The 23,472-nt window shown below is 37.4% G+C and overlaps 1 protein-coding gene across 1 annotated transcript in view; it reads left to right on the top strand.

Annotated features, from left to right (window-relative positions):
- Positions 1 to 4,995: 4,995 nt before the first annotated feature.
- The window catches only part of LOC148063286 (uncharacterized), a 36,009-nt gene continuing 17,532 nt past the window's right edge, over positions 4,996 to 23,472 (top strand). Inside the window, exons 1-8 of the mRNA XM_087811743.1 lie at positions 4,996 to 5,309; positions 11,447 to 11,751; positions 13,072 to 13,107; positions 18,499 to 18,595; positions 19,617 to 19,815; positions 19,881 to 19,962; positions 22,123 to 22,396; positions 23,236 to 23,419. Coding sequence (XP_087667869.1) covers positions 5,057 to 5,309; positions 11,447 to 11,751; positions 13,072 to 13,107; positions 18,499 to 18,595; positions 19,617 to 19,815; positions 19,881 to 19,962; positions 22,123 to 22,396; positions 23,236 to 23,419 — 1,430 coding nt within the window. The 5' untranslated portion in view covers positions 4,996 to 5,056. The remainder of the gene's footprint in view (positions 5,310 to 11,446; positions 11,752 to 13,071; positions 13,108 to 18,498; positions 18,596 to 19,616; positions 19,816 to 19,880; positions 19,963 to 22,122; positions 22,397 to 23,235; positions 23,420 to 23,472) is intronic.

Genomic DNA, 23,472 nt, shown 5'->3' on the forward strand with positions numbered 1-23,472 from the left:
TCATTTCCTGTTATTTATATAAAGCAAAAACCAGATAAAGTATCTTGGATTACTGTGATTATTTCTTTCTAAAATACAGTACCTTTACAGCACTTTGTTGACAACTATTTCACCTGGTGTTTTCTATAAACTTACAGGAAATTAATTATAGTGTATTGTTAGGAGTTTACTTGTCTTTGGATTTTGGTACTTCACGGCATTAGTGTTCAACAGAGGTACTAAAACATATCTGTCCATTTAAAAATGTATCAGCGTGAGTTATTGGAGAGATTAAAAAGTGGCTCCGATGTTAAAATAGGAGATAATTTTAAAGCCTCTTATCCTTCAAACTATCAATAACACAGATTAAGTTGTTGCCTTGCTAACAATCAATAAGTCTGCCCTGAAGGGGAATTCTGCTAAATCTTCTAATTGGTTTAGGAATATATTTGTTGTTATTGTTTGAGTAAAATCAGACCAATTAAAGTGAAATCCCCTGAACATATTGAAAGTAACAACTGTGAGGATTTACGCTGCAGAAACTTCTGCGCTCAGTCTGAGGGCCACTTGATGCCTGCAGCTTCTGTCTTAATCACCGCTGATTGTTTTCACTCCACAACATCATTTAGAAATAGTTGCTAATCTTCTTCCCGATGGACTCTGTTTTGGTCAGACATAATCTGCCCGAGTCTGATTGAACTGCATAATCCCTGGAGCAGGAAATGTCCTGCCCCCCCCTCCCTGCCCCCCCTGGCCTTTGCAGCCTGGACCAGGCTTCTTATACGGGGGGACTAGAGATGGGACCCCACCCCCGTGTCCTCTGGCGTAGCTTCTGTACTGTATGAGTCTGCCCCGGGGGCTAAACAATATGCTGCTATTTTCAATTAGACTAAAATGTCTCGCAGAGCCTCGGCTAAATAATGCTGCTTTAATTATTCTCTCCCCTTTTTTTTTAACCACATTTCTTTCATTTCTAATCTCATTTAATTGTTAATTACTCATCGTTTTTCCACTCCTCCTCGTCTATAAACAGTTTCCCCCCCTTATTTTAACTCTTGGTTATGTAGCTATGAACTCCTCTTTCTCCCTTTCCTGGACACTTGCTCCCCCTCCTCCATCTACACTCAACCCTGTCCCTTCCGCCTTTGTCCTGCCATTTCTACCCGCTCTGTATTGTCCCCACACCCCCGTCCTTTTGGCCTCCCTCTATCCTTTTCCTTCTCTCCATCCAGGATCAGTGTATGTTCTGTTCTGGCCAGTAGTGGTCATTGACTGTAACAAGTGCTCAGAAGTGAGTCCAGTTCATTGTGAGCTCCACTAGAACAATGTGTGTGTGCAGCCGTTGGAGATGCAGTGACTTCTAAGTGACTGACAGCTGGGTCAGTCCAGGAATGAATGGACTATATGTGTGTGTGTGTGTGTGTGTGTGTGTGTGTGTGTGTGTGTGTGTGTGTGTGTGTGTGTGTGTGTGTGTGTGTGTGTGTGTGTGTGTGTGTGTGTGTGTGTGTGTGTGTGTGTGTGTGCATGCATGCGTGTGTCCATGTGTGCGTACATGTGTGTGCATACTCGTTAGTGTGCATGCACAAAAATAAACTAAATTAGTTACTGCTAATTTAATAATTTAATTGTATACCACGATAAGAAGTAAAATAATAATCATTATTATTATTGAAAACAATTATTATTATTATTATTATTATTATTATTATCATCATCGTCATCATCATCATCATCGTCATTATTATTATTATTATTATTATTATTATTATATGCTCAATTTTATTAACTGTTTTACTGTAGATCGAGATCACTCAGTGAAGCCATAAAATGTACGTAACCGAAATAAGACTTTAATATAGACGTTAATAATGCAAAACTTTATTTGTTATTATAGTAAGATGATAATCATGTGGAAATCTTTGGTGCCAGAATAAAAACGTCTTTGTTTAATTTGTTGTTTAGAACGTGATAAAGTAATGAATGTACTTTTAAAAAAAATGAGCATAAAATGTTTACTAATGGTCAAACATTGAAGCTTATTTACACACTAATGTTAAACTAAAACTAAAAACTAAAGAAATTAATCAGAATGAGACTTTACCATAAAATGGCATATAAATAAATAATTTATAGATGATACAATTGAATAAGAAACATTGCAAATGTATTCAGTGTATTTTAAGATATTGCGCGCATCCAAGGCACTGTAGAAAATCGACAAGTAAAAAATACTAACTAAAATTCCTTCAGACAGTGAAGCGGCGGGAGACAGAGCTCGGTCTCTGCGGGACGGATCTCTGTCGCACCCTTGTGGTGACATTATATAACGCAGCCAACATGTGTTCAATAACCAAACCGGTTTAATTAAACCTTCTCATTTGCATAATCCGATCCGATTATTCAAATTAGCATCGTGCTCGCATTGTTTACTCTGATGGAGTGATGAAAAGAATAATAAGAAGGAGACAAAGATCAGCAACAAAAGGCAACAATCTGTGACTTCAAGATCAATAAATATAATAAAAATAAATAAACAAAATTATAATTGTTGCGGGGCAGAATTGGAACAAAAAAATAAGTAAACGCTATTTAAGATGATAAACTGATCCATTTAAAGGATTCAGAGCATTGTATTTATTAAAGCCTTATTACGTATAATATCAGATAAACAAAAGCAACAGATGATACAAGAACGGGGATATGCCTTGTTTAGTCTATTTAGTATAATATATAAATAAAATAGAAGCATGTTTGTATTATTCTTCATGAAGACATTCTGAATTTGGATGTGATTGAATGTGTTGCATTCTTTAATAAACCTAATTATATAGAGAACTTTATGAAATCGTAGTTAAGATAACTGTAGCCACCTGCATTAGTTATATTTACAGAAATCCGTAGGCAGAAATATTGCTAATAAATTACTTTACATCAAGGAATTAATAATTGAAAAATATTGCATGTAAAACAACCATCATTTCCTGTATTTTATATAAAGAAAAACCCAGATAAAGTATCCTGTTCTACTGTGATTATTTCTTTCTAAAATACAGTACCTTTACAGCACTTTGTTGACAACTATTTCACCTGGTGTTTTCTATCAATTTACAGGAAATTATTTGTCTTTGGAGTTTGGTACTTCATGGCATTAGTGTTCAACAGAGGTACTAAAACATATCTGTCCATTTAAAAATGTATCAGCGTGAGTTATTGAAGAGATTAAAAAGGGGCTCCGATGTTAAAATAGGAGATCATTTTAAAGCCTCTTGTCCTTCAAACTATCAATAACACAGATTAAGTTGTTGCCTTGCTAACAATCAATAAGTCTGCCCTGAAGGGGAATTCTGCTAAATCTTCTAATTGGTTCAGGAATATATTTGTTGTTATTTTTTGAGTAAAATTAGACCAATTAAAGTGAAATCCCCTGAACATATTGAAAGGGGATATGCCTTGTTTAGTCTATTTAGTATAATATATAAATAAAATAGAAGCATTTTTGTATTATTCTTGATGAAGACATCCTGAGTTGAGATTGATCTTTTTCAGTACATTAATTTCCACTTATTACATTGAACTTCTTAGGTTTAACCACTTGAGGGTGACATTTGAATGGTTATTACCATGACCTATTGTTGGCGTAACATTATATATGGAAGATGTTTATTTTGATGATGATGATTTATTTTAATTTATATTTTGGTTAATTTTTTTATCAAAAAAGTTTAAAGGGGAAAGTATAAAAATGCATATTAAATCATTTTAATAATTGATTAATGTGAATTATTAGTTGTATTTATTGTTTAATCTGTAACTGGATTGTTTTTGTTTGCAAGTTGTTGTTTTTTTTTTTGTTGTTGTTCGTCTTGTTCTTTGGGTTCATATCAACAACAGAACATTCAAGTCTGTTTAAAACAATAAATGAAACGAAGAAGCCACTTTTATTTCTCAAATATCAATCTAATGATCGGCCACAATTGCCAATTAAAAGAAAAAACAACTACATTTGAAAACTAATTTGAGAGAAAGTTTAATATTTAATAATAAATATTTAAATAATAAAATACATTTATTCCATATTTGAATTAATCTCTTTGTATCGCTCGACAGCACTAAAACTGTAATAGAAAACTAAACTACATTTGTGTCTTAAGGATATTTTTATAGACAGAGTTGGGAAGGCGATGACATGTCGGACAAAGAATGTTATTTATTTGGTGAGAATGTGTGAAGAATTATGACGAATACAACCGTCGAGGTTTGTGGATGTTAAATGAGGACATGGAGAGAGTTGATTTTACTCGGTTGGATGATCACAGTAGGTTGAGGAGGCTGTGGCAGTTCATTTTAATGTTTGTTTTTTCACTTATGTGCTACAAAATGCAGTCGAAGAACACCTGTTCGATAGTCATCTGTAAAATAAGACTTTCTTATCTGATTTTCTACTTATTTTTGTGCAATGTTTGTGTTCAAAATGTTAATTACACGTAAATAATAAATGCCAATTCGTACATCAACACATTACTACGTTGAGTCCTGCTGGTTACATCACTGGTTACGTCATTTAACGTCCCTCTAAAAATTTGCCTCTGGTAAAATATCACCCCCTGCTTTCCCCCTGATATTTTGACACCATTTGCAAAATCCAGCTCCGGAATCAAGTCTATCTTGGCTTTTTTTTGTATATGATAAGGAAAAAAACTCTCTAGAAATTAATATATTTGTGGAATCAGAGAGAATGTAAAGCTAAAAAAGTAGAACACCCATCACCCACACAGCAAACCTCTAAATTGCTAACAGGACAGGAAGCGACGCGGAGAGGGAAGAAGTAAAGGGCAACAAGGCAAGAGAGAGAGAGAGAGATTTTCCAGCTGAGTTCAGGCTCACAGGGGAACAGAATTGGACGAGAGCCCAACAAGAAGCATGAGAGAGATAAAGACGAGACAACATACTTCATCCAGTGATCAGGGGCAGGAGACCCCCAATCCATCATCTCAACTCTAGATAGAAACTCGGTTCATTGGGCAGCAGGTCCCCGACTAACCCTGGAGTGTGTCACCGGCGCCGCACAGCAGGAAAGATGTCTAAACCGTTCTCACAGCTGGGTCGACCCGGGTCAGCAGACTCCAAGAGAGCCGGCTCGAGGAAGCAGCTACAAGGTAACAGCTCGTGCATGCTGCGGATCGGAGAGAGGCTGATGAGAGCCGGCAGTGAGGGGAACCTGCTCCAGAACCCTCTGCTGTCCCAGGGCAGTGTGCAGGCTGTTGGACCGGGGAAAATCTGGAAGACTCAACCACCGGAAGCCCGGGGGCCTGGGAAAACCCCTTTAAAAGGTGGGTGTGCACATGAATTAATAACATTATTTTTAAAAACACAACCACTAGACCAAATACAACATATTTGATTTCAGTAGAATGATTTTTATGCTTAAGAATTCTAGTGAGAGTAAAGAAAAGTGTGTCATTTATATTAATGTGTCAGAGAGCTAGCAAGCAATGTGCATGCATGCATGTGTCTGCACGCTAAATATAGCAGACAAATCTGTCCTGTAGCTCGAAGACAATTGCCATGTTCAAGTTGGTCCTAGAAATAAAATTGTGCAGAAAAAAACATGTGCACCCCACATATGTTTTAGTAATTCCTAATTTAGTTTTAAGTCTCCGTGCAAAAATACACACACAAATGAGTTGCCAACATACAGTAATTATTGTGACCCTGGGAAAAAAATGCCATGAATATATGATTTATTTATTTACCATTTACAAACAAAAAATTATATCATTAACGATTATGTTATTATGATTATCATTATTAATGTTGTCCAAATAAAACACAGAAGGTTACAACTAAGAAATTAACAATTGATGATTGAGTTTTAAAGCCTCAATCCAGAGAATTAATATAGTGTTTTTGTCTCCCCCTAGTGTCTCAGTAGTCCAATATGAATTCATTCATTCTTTTTCTACTGCGTATATTGTTCACCACTATTCCCTACATGTCCATTTGTTTAAGAAAGAACCAGATAAAGTCTCTTGTTGTGTCAGTTTCTGCTTTTATCTTCCTGTTATTTGCAAAAACTGTCTCTGACAGACACTGTATTTATAGTTATTAGTTTGGTGGTCAAATTGATAATTCAAATAAAAAGCAACCCAAAACATGTATTGTTAAGTATTATGTTGCTGAAAGGTCAGAAATGTATCACATCATTAGGCACCAATCAGGGATGGGCTCACGAAGCATCATATAACAGTGTCATTAATTCTTTCTTTAGCTCAGTAGATGGCGCTCTTGGCAAAAACATTCATTAAAATCGTTGCTGCAATCCGACTATTATACAGCAAAGAGTGATATCTAGTGGGCTCTGAACGAACATATTCAGTGTATTCTTGAAATCCTTTACAAACAACTATAGTCAACATTTATGATCACAACGTTCCAAATGTAAGTGTTCTTGTTCGTCGCCTGATACTGGCCTGGCATGTGCAGTACAATCGCTTATGGTCCATTCCCATGGCTTCAAATGGACTCATCCATGCATCAGGGAGTCAAAGAAAAAGAAAAAGACAAGGAAAGTCATGTCTGCTTGTGGACGAGGCCTTTGGCTACGTTCACACCACTGATCCTGGTCCAGAAGGTGTGAAGTCGGTTTCGCCCGCGACTTCACACAGCCTTGGTCTTCAACGCTCTCTGAGCTGTGTCCCATTCTTTCAGTGGTATCTATGACATCGTGGAATTTGTCAAATCAACAATAAGACCTCGGTTGATGTTCATGAGATTATAAGAGATTTAATTCACATAACACATATTCACACCAACCCATAATCATAAACATGGTTCATGTGTCTTTTACGGCAGATCAGTTAATTAAAAGCTAAACTTTTTTTTATAATACTGAGTCTTTCCTGTTCCGTCACGTTTCTGTTGCATCCTAGAAATGACAAGAAAGCTGCTCGCATGCATGACTGGAACACAGGTGTACACAGAAGCACTGCTGCTCACGGATCTCCAGCAAATCCTTTGTGACACCACTGGAGACCTCAATGTGTCTTGCTGTCACTGTGTTAGGGATAGGATGAAGGTAGCACAAGGTAACACAATGCATCATGACATCCAAGCCAAGAGGTAAAGGGAAAAGAGAACCACCATAGGGTTAGATATTGAAACGGGAGACACCAGTATTTTGACATGGACACTTACAGATGTCAACAAGGACATATAAGATTCCATCATTCTCCTTCAAATTAGTTAAACTCTCGGTTCCAATGAATTGAATCCAATTTTTTTCATTTTAAAAAGAATTGACATGTGTTGAGATTCATATCACTTTGTTTTGGACAGATCTATAATCCTACAAAAGACATTTGAACAAACATCTGATGAAGAACGTATAGTTGTGGGACTGAATATAACACAAAGTAAGATAAGTATTTATTGACCCCAGGACTACACTGAAGCAGGGAAATGACTTTAATGACTGTCGTGACACATTAATATCTTCATCATAAGCCCTGGGCAATGCTGCTTTTATTACCTCTTCTTTTTTTTTAAATCACATTTTCCTCTTGTCCCTGTTACATTTGCATCAATTCTTCTTTTTCTGTCTTCATATTTATTCTGTAAATTACATCAGGATCTCTGTACTGCGGTGATCCAGGATCGCTCAGCCAATAATGCTCTTTGTTTTTGAAACGTCCCCACGACCAAAGCAACAATTGCCCAAAAAATCTTCAAACAGACAGTAAATATTATACGTTCATGGATGTGTCAAATATTTATAACAATCCTTTTGCTGTACTTTCCTTTTTATTTCTAAAACGAAATAAGGAAGTCCAACCATTGTAATAGTTTGAGTTCTTTAAGAGCAGTCACAGTTCAAAGTAGTGCCGAAATCTCATGGTCATGTAATCGTGTCGAATAAAGCTTCATGGTCTTTTTACATTTCAGCAGTCAACTCGAACAAAGCAGAGCCAGACTGAAAACAAAACATTTATTTACTGCATTAGGAGAGATGCATGTCAGCAGGGAAAGTCGCTAAAGTTCTTATAAGCCCACTCAAGAGGCATCGGGATCAGTGAAAAGATCTTTGACTAATCCAGCACTTTTTTCTGACGGAGGCAATAAAGTAGGCATGTCAAGTCAAAACTATCTCCAGCCATTGCTTTTGTTTGTCTGCCTACCCATCCATCTATCTATCGACTCTTTGTCGGTCCCCAAGGTCCACCTATATATTAAGTCTGTCCATCCATACATCCCGCATCCATCCATCTATCTATTGATCATTCTTTTAATCTGTCTGTCTGTCCCGAAAGTCCATCTATCTATCTATCGGGTCGGTCGTCTATCCATCCATCCACCCATCTATCTAGCGATACTTTTATTAATCCATCTGTGTGTCTGTCCCCAAAGTCCATCTTTATATCGGGTCCGTCAATCCATCCATCGATCTGTCCTTCTTCTTTTAATCTGTCTGTCTGTCTGTCCCCCAAGTCCATCTATCTATCAGGTCCGTCTGTCTAGCCATCTATCCATCCTTCCATCTATCCTTCAAGTCATCCATCCACTCATCTATCTAGCGATCATTTTATTCTCTCCAGCGATTCTTTAGACTCTTTGTCCGACTCCAAGGTCCACCTATATATCGGGTCCATCCATTTATCCCTCATCCATTTATCAATTATTGATTCTTCTTTTAATCCCATCCATCCATCCATCCATCCATCCATCCATCCATCCATCCATCCATCCATCCATCCATCCATCCATCCATCCATCCATCCATCCATCCATCCATCCATCCATCCATCCATCCATCCATCCATCCATCCATCCATCCATCCATCCAAACATGCATCCAAAATCCATCAATGAAGGCTTTTTTTTTTAGTTTCCTTGAACCCTGAACACAATTCAAAGGATGTGCTGCAGGCTGGGCTCTGCCTGGATCAAAGCAGTGGATTCTATCACAGCCAATGAGGCAGGAGTTTCAAATGAAGATATTCAGCACTGCTGCTTCCCAACAACACAGTTCCAAATCAAAAGGGTTTATTGCGGAACGTTGATCTTGAACATTGGTGTAAGATGGAATATTTTAGTCTTCAATGTAAATTGCATACCCTCTGTTGACAATACTTTGTACTCACAGAAGGGTTCATCAATCACATGGGCTGCTTTTGCCACTTGTTCTAATAAAGTATTTGTAAATGCAGTATCTATAAGGAGAGGCCAACAGTTTGCCTCTTTGCTCCGTCAGAACCTTAATTCGTATTGGGATGGTTCCTGTGAATGTTAAGTGGTAGTGCTTCTCTTGGATGCTTATTCAACTGGTAAATTATCGGTAATAATTATATTATTTTTTCGTGAAAGTTGTGAATCAAAGGTATGAGCTTCCACATTTACTGTCTTTAAAACTATTTATTTTAGAGTACTTCAGTTTATCATACAACATCTTTGAAGCCATTTGAGGACACGATTATGAATAGGATTATGCATTGTTGTATGCTAGCAGCTAAGTGAGCTACATGGAGGAACAAAAAATTTTGAGCCATTGGACAATGACTGTGGACATTTGGAGCAATATATTCGCACAAAGCTGGCCGGCACTGTCAAAGGATCTCCCTCCAGGCCCCCACTGAACTAGATCAATCAGATCTGCTTTGTCAACGACAGAAGGGGGGAGGAGGGGTGGTGGAAGGGAGTAGGAAAAAGCATGGAGGAATGAACGGCTTGAGTAAAGCAGATGAGAGAGAGACTCAAGCAAAAGAGAGAGAGAACTAAGTGGAAGTAATTATAACGATTTACTCAAATTTATATCTGAAAGAAAAGTCGAAGATCACGTAATGTTCTTAAAAATCAACATCATATTTAGTCATCAGTGATCAAGATCTTTTCCTTTCGATTTCCTTTTGGCTCATGGTTACTTCATGAAAGAAGTGTGATCCATCTGAGATAAGGTGTGAAGCTGATAAGATTCTTAAGTATTGATAGACCTAAGATGGCTCATGTTTCTTTATTTCTCTTTTCTTCTTCTGGAAATCATTTCACGGAACTGTTGTGCTACTGGTGACTGTTTGCTAATGAGTTTTTAATCCTGGCAAGATTTTCAGAGGCATGATCAATTTTCCACAAGTATGTTATACATTGTGACGTTTCCTCTGACAGCAGCATCAGTGCAGGCACCATTTTAAAAGATGGATTCTAGAGACTTGAGAAAGTGTATTGTTTGCTGGCAAAGGTGAATGCTAGCTGATGCAGATGTGCAGTAACTACTGGGATGGTCCAGAAGCCCAATTTCAATTATGACAATTGTGAAGGACTTTGTGTGCCAACCAAAGAAATTAAGGGTCAAAAGGGAGTTTTTTAGAGAGATGGTTATTTCAAAATGTTGAGTCAAAAAGTTGGATATAACATACTGAAGTATCAACAAATTTACTAAAAGCCCCCCAGGGTCTGTTTGGGATTGGTTTTGGGGCCATGGTCGATCCGAGAGTCTTGAAGTCGAGGTGTAGGGTCTGGCACAAAACAGACCCCTGCACAGAAGTGTCAGGACGAGTAGGTCAAGGTGCAGGTGAACTTTGAACTTTGCTAAGATATCCGTGCGGTCAGGAGGGAGGAAAATTGGATGCTGGTCGTCGCATCAGTGAGTAAACAACCTGGACGTTTCCCCATCCTTAGAGAAACATTTTTTGGTAGATGTCCTTCTTATGTCTAGACTCTAGAGGGACCTGGGTGCATATTTGGGTGTACACACAACCTGATGTATTGCAGTATTGGCTGAACATCTTTAGAAATATCACTGAAGGAAAGAATCTCCAAATAAAACGTCATTATTTCCTAAATTGAATTGTCTTCAAACCCCTATATTCAACTGTAACTAAATTCTATGGAGAAAAAGAACAAAGAAGGAAGAACTACTTGACAAGAACATCAGACAAAGAAGGGCTGCGACTTATTACCAGTCCTACAAACTCAAATACCTGATCAACTGGCTTGATTACTCAAAGCTGTCTGTCAAAAACACTATCAAACATCATCGATGCATCAAATACCTAAACATAGAAGCTATCTTGAAGGGCTGGTAGAACAGTTAACATCAACCACACTCCCTGCGGTCTTGTTCTTGGCCTTTGGTGGTGTATTGGTGCATACTTGGTTCTGACTCTAGCTTGGTTTGGGCTTGTTGTTGGGGCTGGTGGCTTTGCAGGTGCCTCTCCCAGTTTAAGATATTTTCGACTGTGGATGTTGTGCTCATAGGGGACGGCTGGGTGGGCCAGATAATTGGCTGAGACTGCTGAGGGTTGGGGCCGGTTGACTGGCCATGTTGCTAAGTGGACTGCATCTTGAACTTCATCTTGTTCCACAAATGTATGACATATTAATCAGCATCCCTTCATCACATGCACCCAAGTCAAACTGTCTTCGTCCTCTCTGAAGTAAACCCTATTTTCTCTTCTGTCTTTTGCTCCTCATGCAGACCTCAACCAACCATCTTATGAAAAATCATCTTCACCGTCTCACTTCATCAGTCCGCTGCTGCAGAGGAAACATCACATGGACAAAAGCCAAATCTACAACCAATGCGTGGCCTCTGTGAGTTCACATCCTGGTACCCGCAGCACTCTGCCTCGAAACTTCACCTCCAACTGCAGCAGCGACAGCGAGCTGGACAGGCTGATCATGCGACACTCCCTGGCGGAGCGGAAGAAGGAGGCGTTCCTCGACCATCTCAGGCAGAAGTATCCACACCATGCGGTCTTTCTCACCGAGCCCCGTGACCAGGTGAGGGACCAGGTGCGCAACATTTATTTAAAGGGAAATTAAATTAATGTGTGGATTAAAGTGTCTCTTAAATAGATCTTGGACCTCTATTGTACTCACCAGGACTCAACATGTGTCTGTTTGTACAAAACTCTCTTTTCATTTAAATATTTACATTAGAAAATGTGTCCTGCCCAATGTAAACACAGGAAATCTTGTTTACCTTAACCACACCCACTCTGCTGTGACTGGTCAAGCATTAGGGTTTGTCATGAAGCATTATCGATCCCGGAAGTCTCCATCTCTAGGGTAGTTGTTGTAGAAACAAAGCGGGGTGTGATTACAACTGGCTGAAGGAGAGGTGAAGCCATTATCATGCTCTCATAACCTCTCGTTCGCAGAGATTTCAAATGGGGGAGAACTTTATATTATATTATATATATATTATATATTAATTTATATCACACAGGATTCCCTTTAAGCATATTTCTCTTTGTTTACTTAAAAGAAAACAACCCAAATGAAACTTTAATGTGGAGTCATTATTTTGAACTAAACAGAGAGAAAATGTACATCTATCTACATTATAAGACAGTGTCTATGTTGTGTGATAAACTGAATGGATATATAAAGATGTATCCAGGCAGAGTGAACTTATATCAAGGACATAAGTAATATCCGAGTGTGAGAGAAAGATGGATTAAGAATTTGGATTAATTTCTTGTTTGTTTTTTCTACCGTTAAACATGATCTTAAAGACACAAAAAAATGTTAGAAATAAATATTTTTGTTGGTTAAAACTGCACTGCCTGTTTAACCTTGAATCAAAAAAAAAAATGATTTTACATTTATTTTAAAGGGAAAATAATGAACCGTTTTGTACCACTATAGTTTGTCCGTTCATCCTCACATTCTGTACAAACAAATAATCGAATCTTTATCCCTAAAATATGCTTTTTTAAATGTCTATTATTAAAATATAAATAAAATGTATAACATTAAAAGACATATTTGATTTAATATAAAAGCATTATTATTTATTTTTGGCTGTAAATAAGTATCACCTGGTTTGTTAAACGTTCAAAATCTCTTATGCTTGACATCGAGGGAGAGAGAGAGAGAAAGAGAGCGAGAGAGAGAGAGAGAGAGAGAGAGAGCGACAGACAGAGAGCGAGAGAGAGAGAGAGAGAGAGAGAGAGAGAGAGAGAGAGAGAGCGAGCGACAGACAGAGAGAGAGAGAGAGAGAGAGAGAGAGACAGAGAGGCGATCCCGGTTCATCTGACTTTCCCAGAGAGTGAATAATGTCAGAGACTCAAGATTATCAGAAACTTAAGCGAATGAGTTGATTTCGAAAATAAGAGAAAACGGCGCGTTCAGGTAAACCTGTTTTATTCAACTTCTCTTTGCTCGCTGCAACTTTCTCCTCATTTAAACTTCTTCAACAATTCTAGACGTCAACTCTGGTTCTACTGAAGATCATGTTTGGGTGGAATTCACTAAAGTATTTCGGAAGACTTCTAACCCTGGTTCAGTCTGGAGTACGTTTTCTGTATAAACCGGACAAACAAGCTCCTACTTGAACGCAGCAGGTTGTTCTGCTGCAAAAGGTGTCACTGGTAACTACTCACAACTTTATTTATAGTCGTTTTTTCTTGGAGAGTCTATGTATTTTCCATTATAAACAGCGAAGGGTAGACGATCATATTTTGCGTAATTATAACGTTAAACCTGTTTACTCGGGTAAAAAAAAAAGAAAAAATATGGAGTTCAATAAACTAATATTTGGTTCTTGAAAGATCACGTTAAAAATAACATTTCAGTGTAGAACACACTTTAACTTTTTTTTTTATTGCGGTTCTCTTTATGTCTGTTTTACATTATAAAATAATTCAATAACATGCATTTAAATAGGAATATGAAAGACCTTGCATAACCTTTCCGTAATTCGTTTTTTTAATTACTCATCATATTTCAACAATGTGTTTGTTTTTGTTATTGACACTTTCCCAGCATGTCAAGAAAGTACACAAAGTAAAAACAAAAACAACAAAAAGATCTTCAGGTGCATTTTAAAGCCATAAAAGTACATAGAGAAACGTTTCCATTCATTCTTTTGAGACAGATGCAACTGTGTGCATGTAAAGAGTCTATTTCCTGAATTAAATTGAAAATTAATCATTTACTTACTTACGTTTAACTTGTGCATATTATAATGACTTGAAGTTGTTATTGAATGTCTTTGACTGGTTTAACCGCCTGCGGTGTTTCCTTCTTTGTTGAAGCATGTGGTTATTAGGGTTGGGACAATATGAAGAGTATGTACAATATGCATATGTACTGATAGACACAATATTTACTATACAAACATTGTTCTTAAAGAGATTTCATCTCACAAAACAAAAAAGATTAACAAAATATGAATTTCAATCCATTTTTTAAACCTAAGAAAATATTTCACACACACCTGCACGTTGTCTTTGTTGTGTTTTGAGACTTTGACTTCATTGGCTGGGATCCTGGTATCATCCTGCCAAGGCACCTTGTATTTCCTCTGCTGCTGCTGGAAAGTGACCAGAACGTGTTGTGGTTTCTCTCTACGTGTCTCTGTATCCTTTCCAGCCGGATTTGATCAGTTTTCTTTTATTCTCTGAACCATACCGTCATATTTTCCTTTCTAATGGCTTTAAATCTTGCCAACCTGTACCTCAACCTGAAGTTTTAGCTTTTAGATGACGGTTTATTTTGTCCAAGATCTAGCTTTTTCTTTCTGTAATGAAAGTTATTTTAAGAAAACTTGTTTTTTTTCTTCTGGTTACGTGAGAAGCTTTATATCTTCATGCCAAGTTACCTTATACTATTTCTTCATATAATACCATTTTTTTTCAGTTTGTATTATTATTATTATCTCCTGCATATTGGTCACTTGGGTTCATTTTGGGTTCATTTGGAAAAGCTCCAGCTTTACTCTTTTTGTTAGCGCCCCCTCTTTGATCAGAATGCATCCTTCCTCTCTTTGGCATAGTGTTTTCTGCCCCACACTCTCCTTCCACTACTACTGTAGTAGAGGAAAGTTATCTAAAAAAAGTGCAAAGATGGTAGCATTAATGTTTACCTAAAGAACATTCTAGTGTCACATATTGTATGCTAACTGACAGGGCCTTACATTTTCTGAAAGATGCTGACATTAAGTATGGCTTAAATTTCATTGAAATTGGACATTTCTGCATATTCATGGTGGTCTTCTAGCCCCTGTCCTTCTCCCTACCAATTTACAATTAAATTCTGGATATCTCCCTTACTTAGTTCGTCAAATATATAATTTAAATGTCCTCAAACTCATGTCATTTTCATTGAGGACCTCTGTCCTCTTGTGCCCCCTACTTTTGCCCTTACCAAGTTGATCCCTTTGAAACCTTCACTGAGAGGTTAATAGTCTAAATGAAAGAAAAAACTCATTATCTGCCATTTAGTTAAGTAGTTTCTTACAATAAATAAAACAGGCTTAAGGACAGAAATAAAAGTATTGGAAAAGAAGCATGTAAAATTCTCCACTTGAAGTCAAACGTTTGTTTTCTGATGAGGGGTTTGCATAGCCTTCTCCGCTGTTGCCTCGGTCCAAAAGAATGTTTCATGTTGTGGTAAACCGTCATGTATTCTGCTTTGTGTACAGTCATGACACATTTTCAGCTGGATACTGATACTTTTGAAAATCTTCGATACTTCATTAGATACTTTGACATTTTTTATTTTTTTTTATTTGCAAATAGTCAAAAAGGGTAAACATAGTCAAAAAAGGTAAATATTACAATATAACAGCAAACTAACTGCACAGACTATTGTAACAGTTTATTTTCGTGTCTAAGCAAGAAGTAGCTGTCTTGCCTGCAGTTAACACAAAACTGCAGTAAGAATTCTTACCCACTCTAGTAGAAGAACTCACATTTCCCCGTTTACTTTCAAACTATTCATGGTCAGACTCCTCCTTACATCAGTGATCTGATCCAGCCTTACACCCCAGCACGGGCTCTGAGGTCTGTGGATCAGAATCTAATTATAGTTCCTGGTTACGCTTTCGGACCAGAGGAGAGAAATCATATCAAGATCATATTTCGCTTGTTTTTTAACTAGCACTGGTAGCGTTGACTGTAATACCTGGACTACTATTTGCTCTGCTTCATTCTGCATATTTAGTGTACTCACTTTTCATGCTTAAGTTTGTCCCAAACCTCTGGATTCCAAAGTAAAGAAAACATGTTTGAGTCATGTTAGCGAGCTAAAGGCTGCTTATCGTGGATACTTATAAATAAGTAATAAAACAACCAACATTCATTGCAAATACAGCTAGCAGAGACAACCGTAGGGTGTTAAAAATACAATAACACAAGATGTATAGATCTGCTATGACTTAACACCTCCTAGCTATATTAAATTTACATTAAAAGTAAACAATCGTTTAGTTTTTTTTGGCTAATGCTTCCCAGAATTTACTGAGTAATGTTATTTGCATGTCTGGGCAGGTTGATGTTTTTACCAAAGCTTGACTGCATTCATGTTCGCCTGGGGAGATTTAATGTTACTATGTACAAGATGAGAAAATTCAATGTTATTTGCTATATATTTACATTCTTTACACAACAGTAGAAAACTACTAGAGGTGAGGTAATAAAATCCACCGTACATGCTTGAAAAACACTCTAATAATTAGGGAAGATAATTGTACTTTAGTGGTATAAATTTTACTTCGGTGTGAGATAAATGTAATCATTTTACTCTCAGGAGTTTAAATAAATGTATGCGATTGAATTTGGGTCATTGGCTAAGGAATGATATGTATGTTGCGCAGGCATACAGAGAGGCAGCAGCTGATTGGCTGTATAGAGGCGTCATTGTCATATTAAAATGACTAAAAGAGAGAAAAATGACACGTCATTTATTAATGTTTTCTGTGAATGCTCTAATGTTTGCGTGACGCATGTGTCAGCATATGTGATGGGAGATTTGGCCTGGAGAAATCGAAGACCAGCTCATTATTTCTGCATCTGTACGTCCGTGTGATTCCTGAGCCTTAGTGAACACGTCATGCAGTAAACATCAGTTGGAAGTCGTGCATTCCAGCTCCAGTGACATTACGGTCTGCAGGAAATCCACATTAAGACGCTGACCTGTAAATATGTGCGCTAGAGATACAGTCATGATCAGTCCCTTCATTGGTAACACAATGAAACAAGCTATTATGTTTTGTTATCCATCTTTGGCATCTTCTTCAATGCAGTGCAAACATTTCAAGTGATACAAATATGGAGGCATTTTATTATTAATACTATTTTGTTTTATCAAAGGTTTTGTTAAATCATTAATTTCATTTATTTGTGTTAATTGGTTGGTTTAAATCTTTGTAGAATTGTATTGTATATCAATCCATATATCAATCTTTGTCTTTTTAGAGTTTGATTTGTGATTATTTATTCTCATATTAACTATTAACTTAATGTCACTTACTTAAGGAGCACTTTCCTTGCTTTCAGCACCCAAATCTCTTAACACAAAAAGTCAGCCATTCCTCCCTTTAGTATTACACACTGATGGAAGTAAGCTGCAACCCAGTGTTCCAGCTCAACCATCAGGAGCAACCAGGGCTATGTGTTTAACTTCATGAAACCGTGTCATTTCTTTCCAAGTTAAATGGATTGCAATATTTGCTTAAAAACTGTGGGAGGATTCATTTAATATTTGCTCAAAGACAAAGATTAAACAACAAAGACTGCCATTTAGTGGTCTCTGAAAATGAGAACAATACTGAATGAATGGATGAAGCTTCATCAGCCCATCACTAGTGAGCTTTGTCATAGGGTTGCTGCTCTCTTGGTCGTCCAACTTTTAAAGCTGATGGCTACAAATAGTTGAAAAGTATGTGTCACTATCCTATTACGGTAGACTTTTAAACTGGAAAACATGAATACTCTTAATAGCTTCAAACTTCACTTTGAATAATAAATAAAAAAAAACTTTTTTTCTTTGTTGCTGTACTTATTTATCGGGTTACCCTTAAAACTGTCATAAACAGGGAGTCCGTTCCGGTCGCTCCAACACGCCGTCACTTCCCGTTCCGGTTCTTAATACTTCGCTTTGTGGAGAAAGATGGTCAATTCAGAGTATGTCACGGGTCGTTTATTCGCCGCTTCAAGTCAAACGAAATACAAGCTTTACGATCGATCGGACACACTTTCTTCCGGCGACTGTACAGGGCAATAGCCCCGGGAGAAAAGGTCCGGATCTGTAGAAACATTGCTATATTTAAGGCAAATTTCCGGTCCGGGGGGTCGTCTCTTTCCGCCCAAATGGTTCTTTCAAGTTCCCTGTTCCACGATCCCCCGTAGAGAAGACATCCTGATTTATTTTCTTGTAATCATATCATTCAAATGTTCTTGGGTGGGGGTTTCCGTCTTTTAGCCCCCTTTCCCGAGCGTGTCTTGCTTCGTTCTTTGATCTACAATTTAAGGTGGGACTAGCAGATGAACAGATGTTTTAAATATCCGGTGTCGTATCTCTGATTCTGTTTCAAGCTTGTCTTGAAACAGTGTATCAGTCTGGAGTGGAATGTTGATTGTGAATGTGTATTCAAACGTTTAAGCTCTTAGATCAAGCGAGTAGTTTATACTTTATATTTTGATTATCTTTTAGCATTAATTTAAGTATTGGGTATACATATAGTGTATAATAATTTTAATCTAACGCCCTTTTTTCCTGATGTTTTTTTTTTCTGTCCAGGGAGAAAACCCACTTTCATTGGAAAGTAGTATATGCTCGGGAATCATGGCTGAAACTAATCTGCTCCCCTGCAACAAAGTGAGAGCCAATCCGAAAGGTGAGGTATCTGCAAGTGCCTTATGACACGTGTGTATTTAAGATATTGTTTAAAGAAGCAGTCTATCCATCCCACCATCTTATGCCACTGATCAGGGCAGGTTGAGGGAGCAGCAGCCAAAGAAGATAGGTTTAGACCTTGTATTATCTCTTTGGGTAGTACCCAGACCCTGTAAAAGAGGATCATCTCAGAAATTCGTTCTCTGTGAGCATGTTGTTTCTGGCACTATCTAAAGCTCACAAGCTTCGGTGAGTGTAAGAACGTAGATACTTTATTAAAGCTTATTTTTAATAATCAAGAAACTGAAAATGGTTTATTTTGTTGGTAGGTGAGGGCAAGCCAGGAACCAGGGTCTTGGTGTGAATCTTTTCATTAAGAACCAAAGGTCTTTGAGGGAGCAAGAAGGACCACATAATCTGCAAAAAGCAATAATGTGATCCTGGGGTTACCAATCAAAAGACCCTAATCATAAAACACTTCAGAATATCTTTACCTGTATCTGTAGACCCAGAAAGATATGTTCTTAACTTCACACACAACTTACCATAGCACCCAACCTTGATAGGTCCTTGAGAGAGCAAAGCCATTTTAATTACTTGGGCTATACCTTAATGGGCCATGTGGACTGAAGCTGGGGCATCTTGTTCTCACTTTGAGACCCACTACAACAGGATTGGAATATGACTTTGTGTCCTATTCATGTATTGCTTTTTATATGGTAAATGAAAGAGGAAGGGGGTTATCACAGTTTCTCAGCGTGACCTACCTATAAAACAAACAAGTAAAAAACTCGACATAATGCTAAGGTTAAAAGCATTTATTATTTATATATATTTGGGAATTGTTTGTATGTAAAACGTATTTTGATATATTTTGTAACTAGAACACTTTTTATTGCCACAACACTGAATTTTCATAAAATCACATATACACAAAATAATGAAAAAAGAAAACAAAATACATGGCTGTACAGTCATAGAGACAGAAGTGAATGTTAATTGGATGTTTCTGGTCATTCCAGGTATGCTGTATTTGCAGTATGGAGATGAGACCAAACAAGTGCAGATGCCTGGTGAGATCAGCAGTTTGGACATGCTAAGAGCACTGTTTGTCGCAGCCTTCCCTCAGCTGCTCACGATGAAGGCGTTGCGGTCTCCCAACATGGCCATCTACATAAAGGACCCCAGCCACAATGTTTACTCTGAACTGGATGACATCAGGTGACACATCAAATTCAAACGTGTCTTTTAAATGATACTCATAAGAATGTTTTATTCCCTCTTAGAAACATCACTTCTCACTCCTGCCTGAAGCTCTATCACAGAGATGCAGCACAGCTCGTGAACCTGGTTCACCCTGAGGGAAGGGTGAGTGTCTCAGCCCCGCAACTCATCATATCTTATTTAAAACTCATACAAATGTGGGACTTTTTTTCTTTCTCTTTGTAAAACAACATTTTTTTCTTACTCATACACTGCTCTAACATGCAAGTCACTTGGCAACTAATGTCAAAACCCAACCTTGCTTTAATAGTCGTGGTTAATCTGTATTTATTGGATTACCATCTGATTATAAAGATTAACTATTATTAATAATTTTCAATTTTTTTACTCTTTGCTCTGTCATATTTGGCTTTGAACAACTTTTAATGAAACCTCCCATCAAGTTTCATGAAGCAACATCACCAAATCTTTAACAAAGTCTCATTTTTGTGACTGAAACGCACCTTTTGCACAAGGAGATTCTTTAATGTTAATTATTCTTACCTTTGCAGGGCTAGAAATTTGCACAACTAAACAATATTTGAATAGAGAAAACTTTTTCAAGACCTTATTTAATTCTGTTTGTACATGGTGGTTTCCTGGCCAGCTTTGTCAGCAGGTTTTATTTATTTTATTAAAATTAAATTTCATTTTAATGTCAAATCATTAATGAGAGTTCTTAAGACACTAATGTATTATTAACAACACCTAAGAGGGAAAAAAAAGTCCCAAAAAGGGTCCCTTTCCCATTCCTGTAAAGGAGCCCCTCCCATTTACAAGAATTCCTCTTTAATTTGAGATAAACATGAAGTGACATTTTTTTTTTTTTTTGTCGAGGATGTTGTCAAGTTGTCAAATAAATCATCTCAATGCCTCGACTGCTTAACAATTTCTTCTCCCGCACCAAGTCTCACTCTCAAGATGTTTGTGTTAGAGTTCATTGTATCCATACATCCATCAATAGTGCAGAGATTATGCGTTCTGTGTGAAGACAAAGTGAAAGGCAGTTCAATTGCGAAAACAAAAGCAGCCGTTGAGTGCAGCACATGCTAGTTTGGTTTGTGCCGTAACATGGTTGGACTAGTTGCCTGCTCGCCCTGTCTAACTGGTTATACGAAGGGTTTTGCACGAAGGAACTCCGATTTGTTTATTTTGGGAGATTAAGAGCATTCAAAAGACACACATCGACAGTATATCATAAAAATATGATGGTCTATAACCTTAACCCTAACTTTTGATCAAATACATCAATTAGTAAGAAGATCTACCTTTTGAAAACATGGTCATACGGTTTTCAACACTTAAAAATAGTTTATAACACTCGCAATAAAAGAATATTCTATGTTAGAATGTCACTGCTAGGAACCAGATCTGGCCGTCCAAGTCATAAAGGTGGGTGGTTTAGGATAGTTGCCGGAAAATCTTGCAGCTCATAATACTCAGACTTCTTGGAAGTCGTTGGTGGAATGCAACTGTTGGCAACGATGGAGACAGGAGAAATGCTGAGAATTTTGTGATTGGGGGGAATGCCCTTTCAGATCTGAACCCCTTGTGTACTTGTTTTCCAAAAACACAAGAAGTTCATAAGTGCATGTGACACCAGGCCACATTTTCTAAAGTAAATATTTAAATGAAAAGTGAGTTTTGTACAAACATACACATACTGATGAGTACAATAGAGGTCCAAGATCTATTTAAGAAACACTTAAGTCAACACATTAGTTGACCTTTAAATTGCTGTCAAACTGATATTTTCACACCTGACAGGAGCCACTAATGTGCTACGACTGTTCATCCATATGTGGAAGATGGTGATGCATAAGAAAAATACAATAGTGAGGAAGGAGGCAGCAGTTATTATGTCCCTTGGAATGAATCTATAAGACGAGAATGAATGTTTTTGTCTTTAAATAATGGTTAACAATTTTCGATTTCTGGAGATACATTGAAGGCATTTGACGCACTTGTTTATTGGGATACAACTGATCATTAATTTTTTCTCAACCATTATGCATTAATTTAGAGACATCACTGCTATCATCGTCATATCATTTTTTTTACCACTTATATTCTCTTTTAATTTTGGATTGTAGGAAAACAAAAAATGGTAAAAATAATAAGTTGGATGCAAACTCCAGCCTTGCCTCGCTCTGAAAATGTAATATTTACAGAAAGAAACTCAAATAGACTCAAAGGATAGTCATTGTACTGTAGTTATATCCAGGTTATTATGTATAAACTGAAAGTATTTCTTCTCTCCTGCAGATATCAAAGGAGATCCTGTACGGAAACCACAGTCCGGTTCACAGAAGCTCCCAATCTAGTCGCGTTTCTCTTCATAGCTTGCAGGGATCCATGTCGCCACCAATGGTTCGCTCCATGCCGACCTCTCCCTCCAAAAAATGTTATGGCGGGAGGGTTAAACAAACACCGACAGAGGTAGTCGATGAATCAAAGGATAGGCTTTTGTCATCAAGGCGCTCGCGGAGCCTTTACAGCAGTAGCAGCGCCATCCTGGAGAGAAGAGATGTAAGGCCAGGTAGGAGATTTTGAATGATCCTTTGGTCTGTGTGTCACTAATCCTTTGTTAAGTACCTCATTTCACATTATTTTACTGATAGCTTAGCTGTCAGAATCAGGAACTTTTAAAGCCAACAGTGCAAACTACTTAACCTGTAAAATGACTCATGAGCCCTTCAATATAAATAACCTGATGACCATGGTCATATGCAAACGTGAAATAAGAAAAAAATATTATCCAAAAGCTTTATAATTTTACCTTTAATGTGTATTAATGGTGAGACGGTTCACTTTCTAACCAAAAACATATAATTAATATATATAATTAAATATAATCAACAAAGTATATGAATTCTTCTTCATTTGTAAATAGAAAAACAACATTTCTTTAATGTATACACTGTCATTCAACCTCACAAAATACCTAACTTAAGGTAGGTCTATAAACATAAAGATCAAGAAAACAACTTCAAAAAACTTAGCGTGCACTCAATCATGCGAGCCGTAGGCAAATATGACTCAAATGACTCATCACGCTATGACAAACAGAACTCAACCAGACCCTCTATTTGTAAACGTGGCATCATTTTTGGAAAGCTTATATAATAAAGTGAGCATAAAGCCACAACTCCCCGATCAATGTAATTATTAAAAATAATTAAATCAGAATTAGGCAGGTGTCACCAGAAAATAATAATTTGGCACGAGTCACTGAGAAAAAGGAACAAAGATCAATTTGGAAGAGAAAATGAGGACGAAACAAACAATCCTTAATATTATTAATACTGAATTGTCAATATGTACTGATCAATAATATGTCTCTCCTCTTGGCATTTCCATTGTTCCTATCTTACCCAGACTCCCACTTCTACTCCCAACACCAAGAAGGAGTGAATATCTCTACCTCCCGCAGCAGCACTACGCAATCTACTACTTCAGACGTGCTGGATTATGGGATGCCTGTTGGTCTACGACAGTATCGGGCTACTGTGAAACCACTATTTGGTTATGGAGACACATTGGAGCAACAGACACTGAACAGGTACAGAAATATAAACGTTGATATTATCAGTTTATGTCTGTCATAACTTTAAT

The sequence above is a fragment of the Callionymus lyra genome, chromosome 16, assembly GCF_982586985.1.
Source record: "Callionymus lyra chromosome 16, fCalLyr1.hap1.1, whole genome shotgun sequence".
Taxonomy (NCBI): domain Eukaryota; kingdom Metazoa; phylum Chordata; class Actinopteri; order Syngnathiformes; family Callionymidae; genus Callionymus; species Callionymus lyra.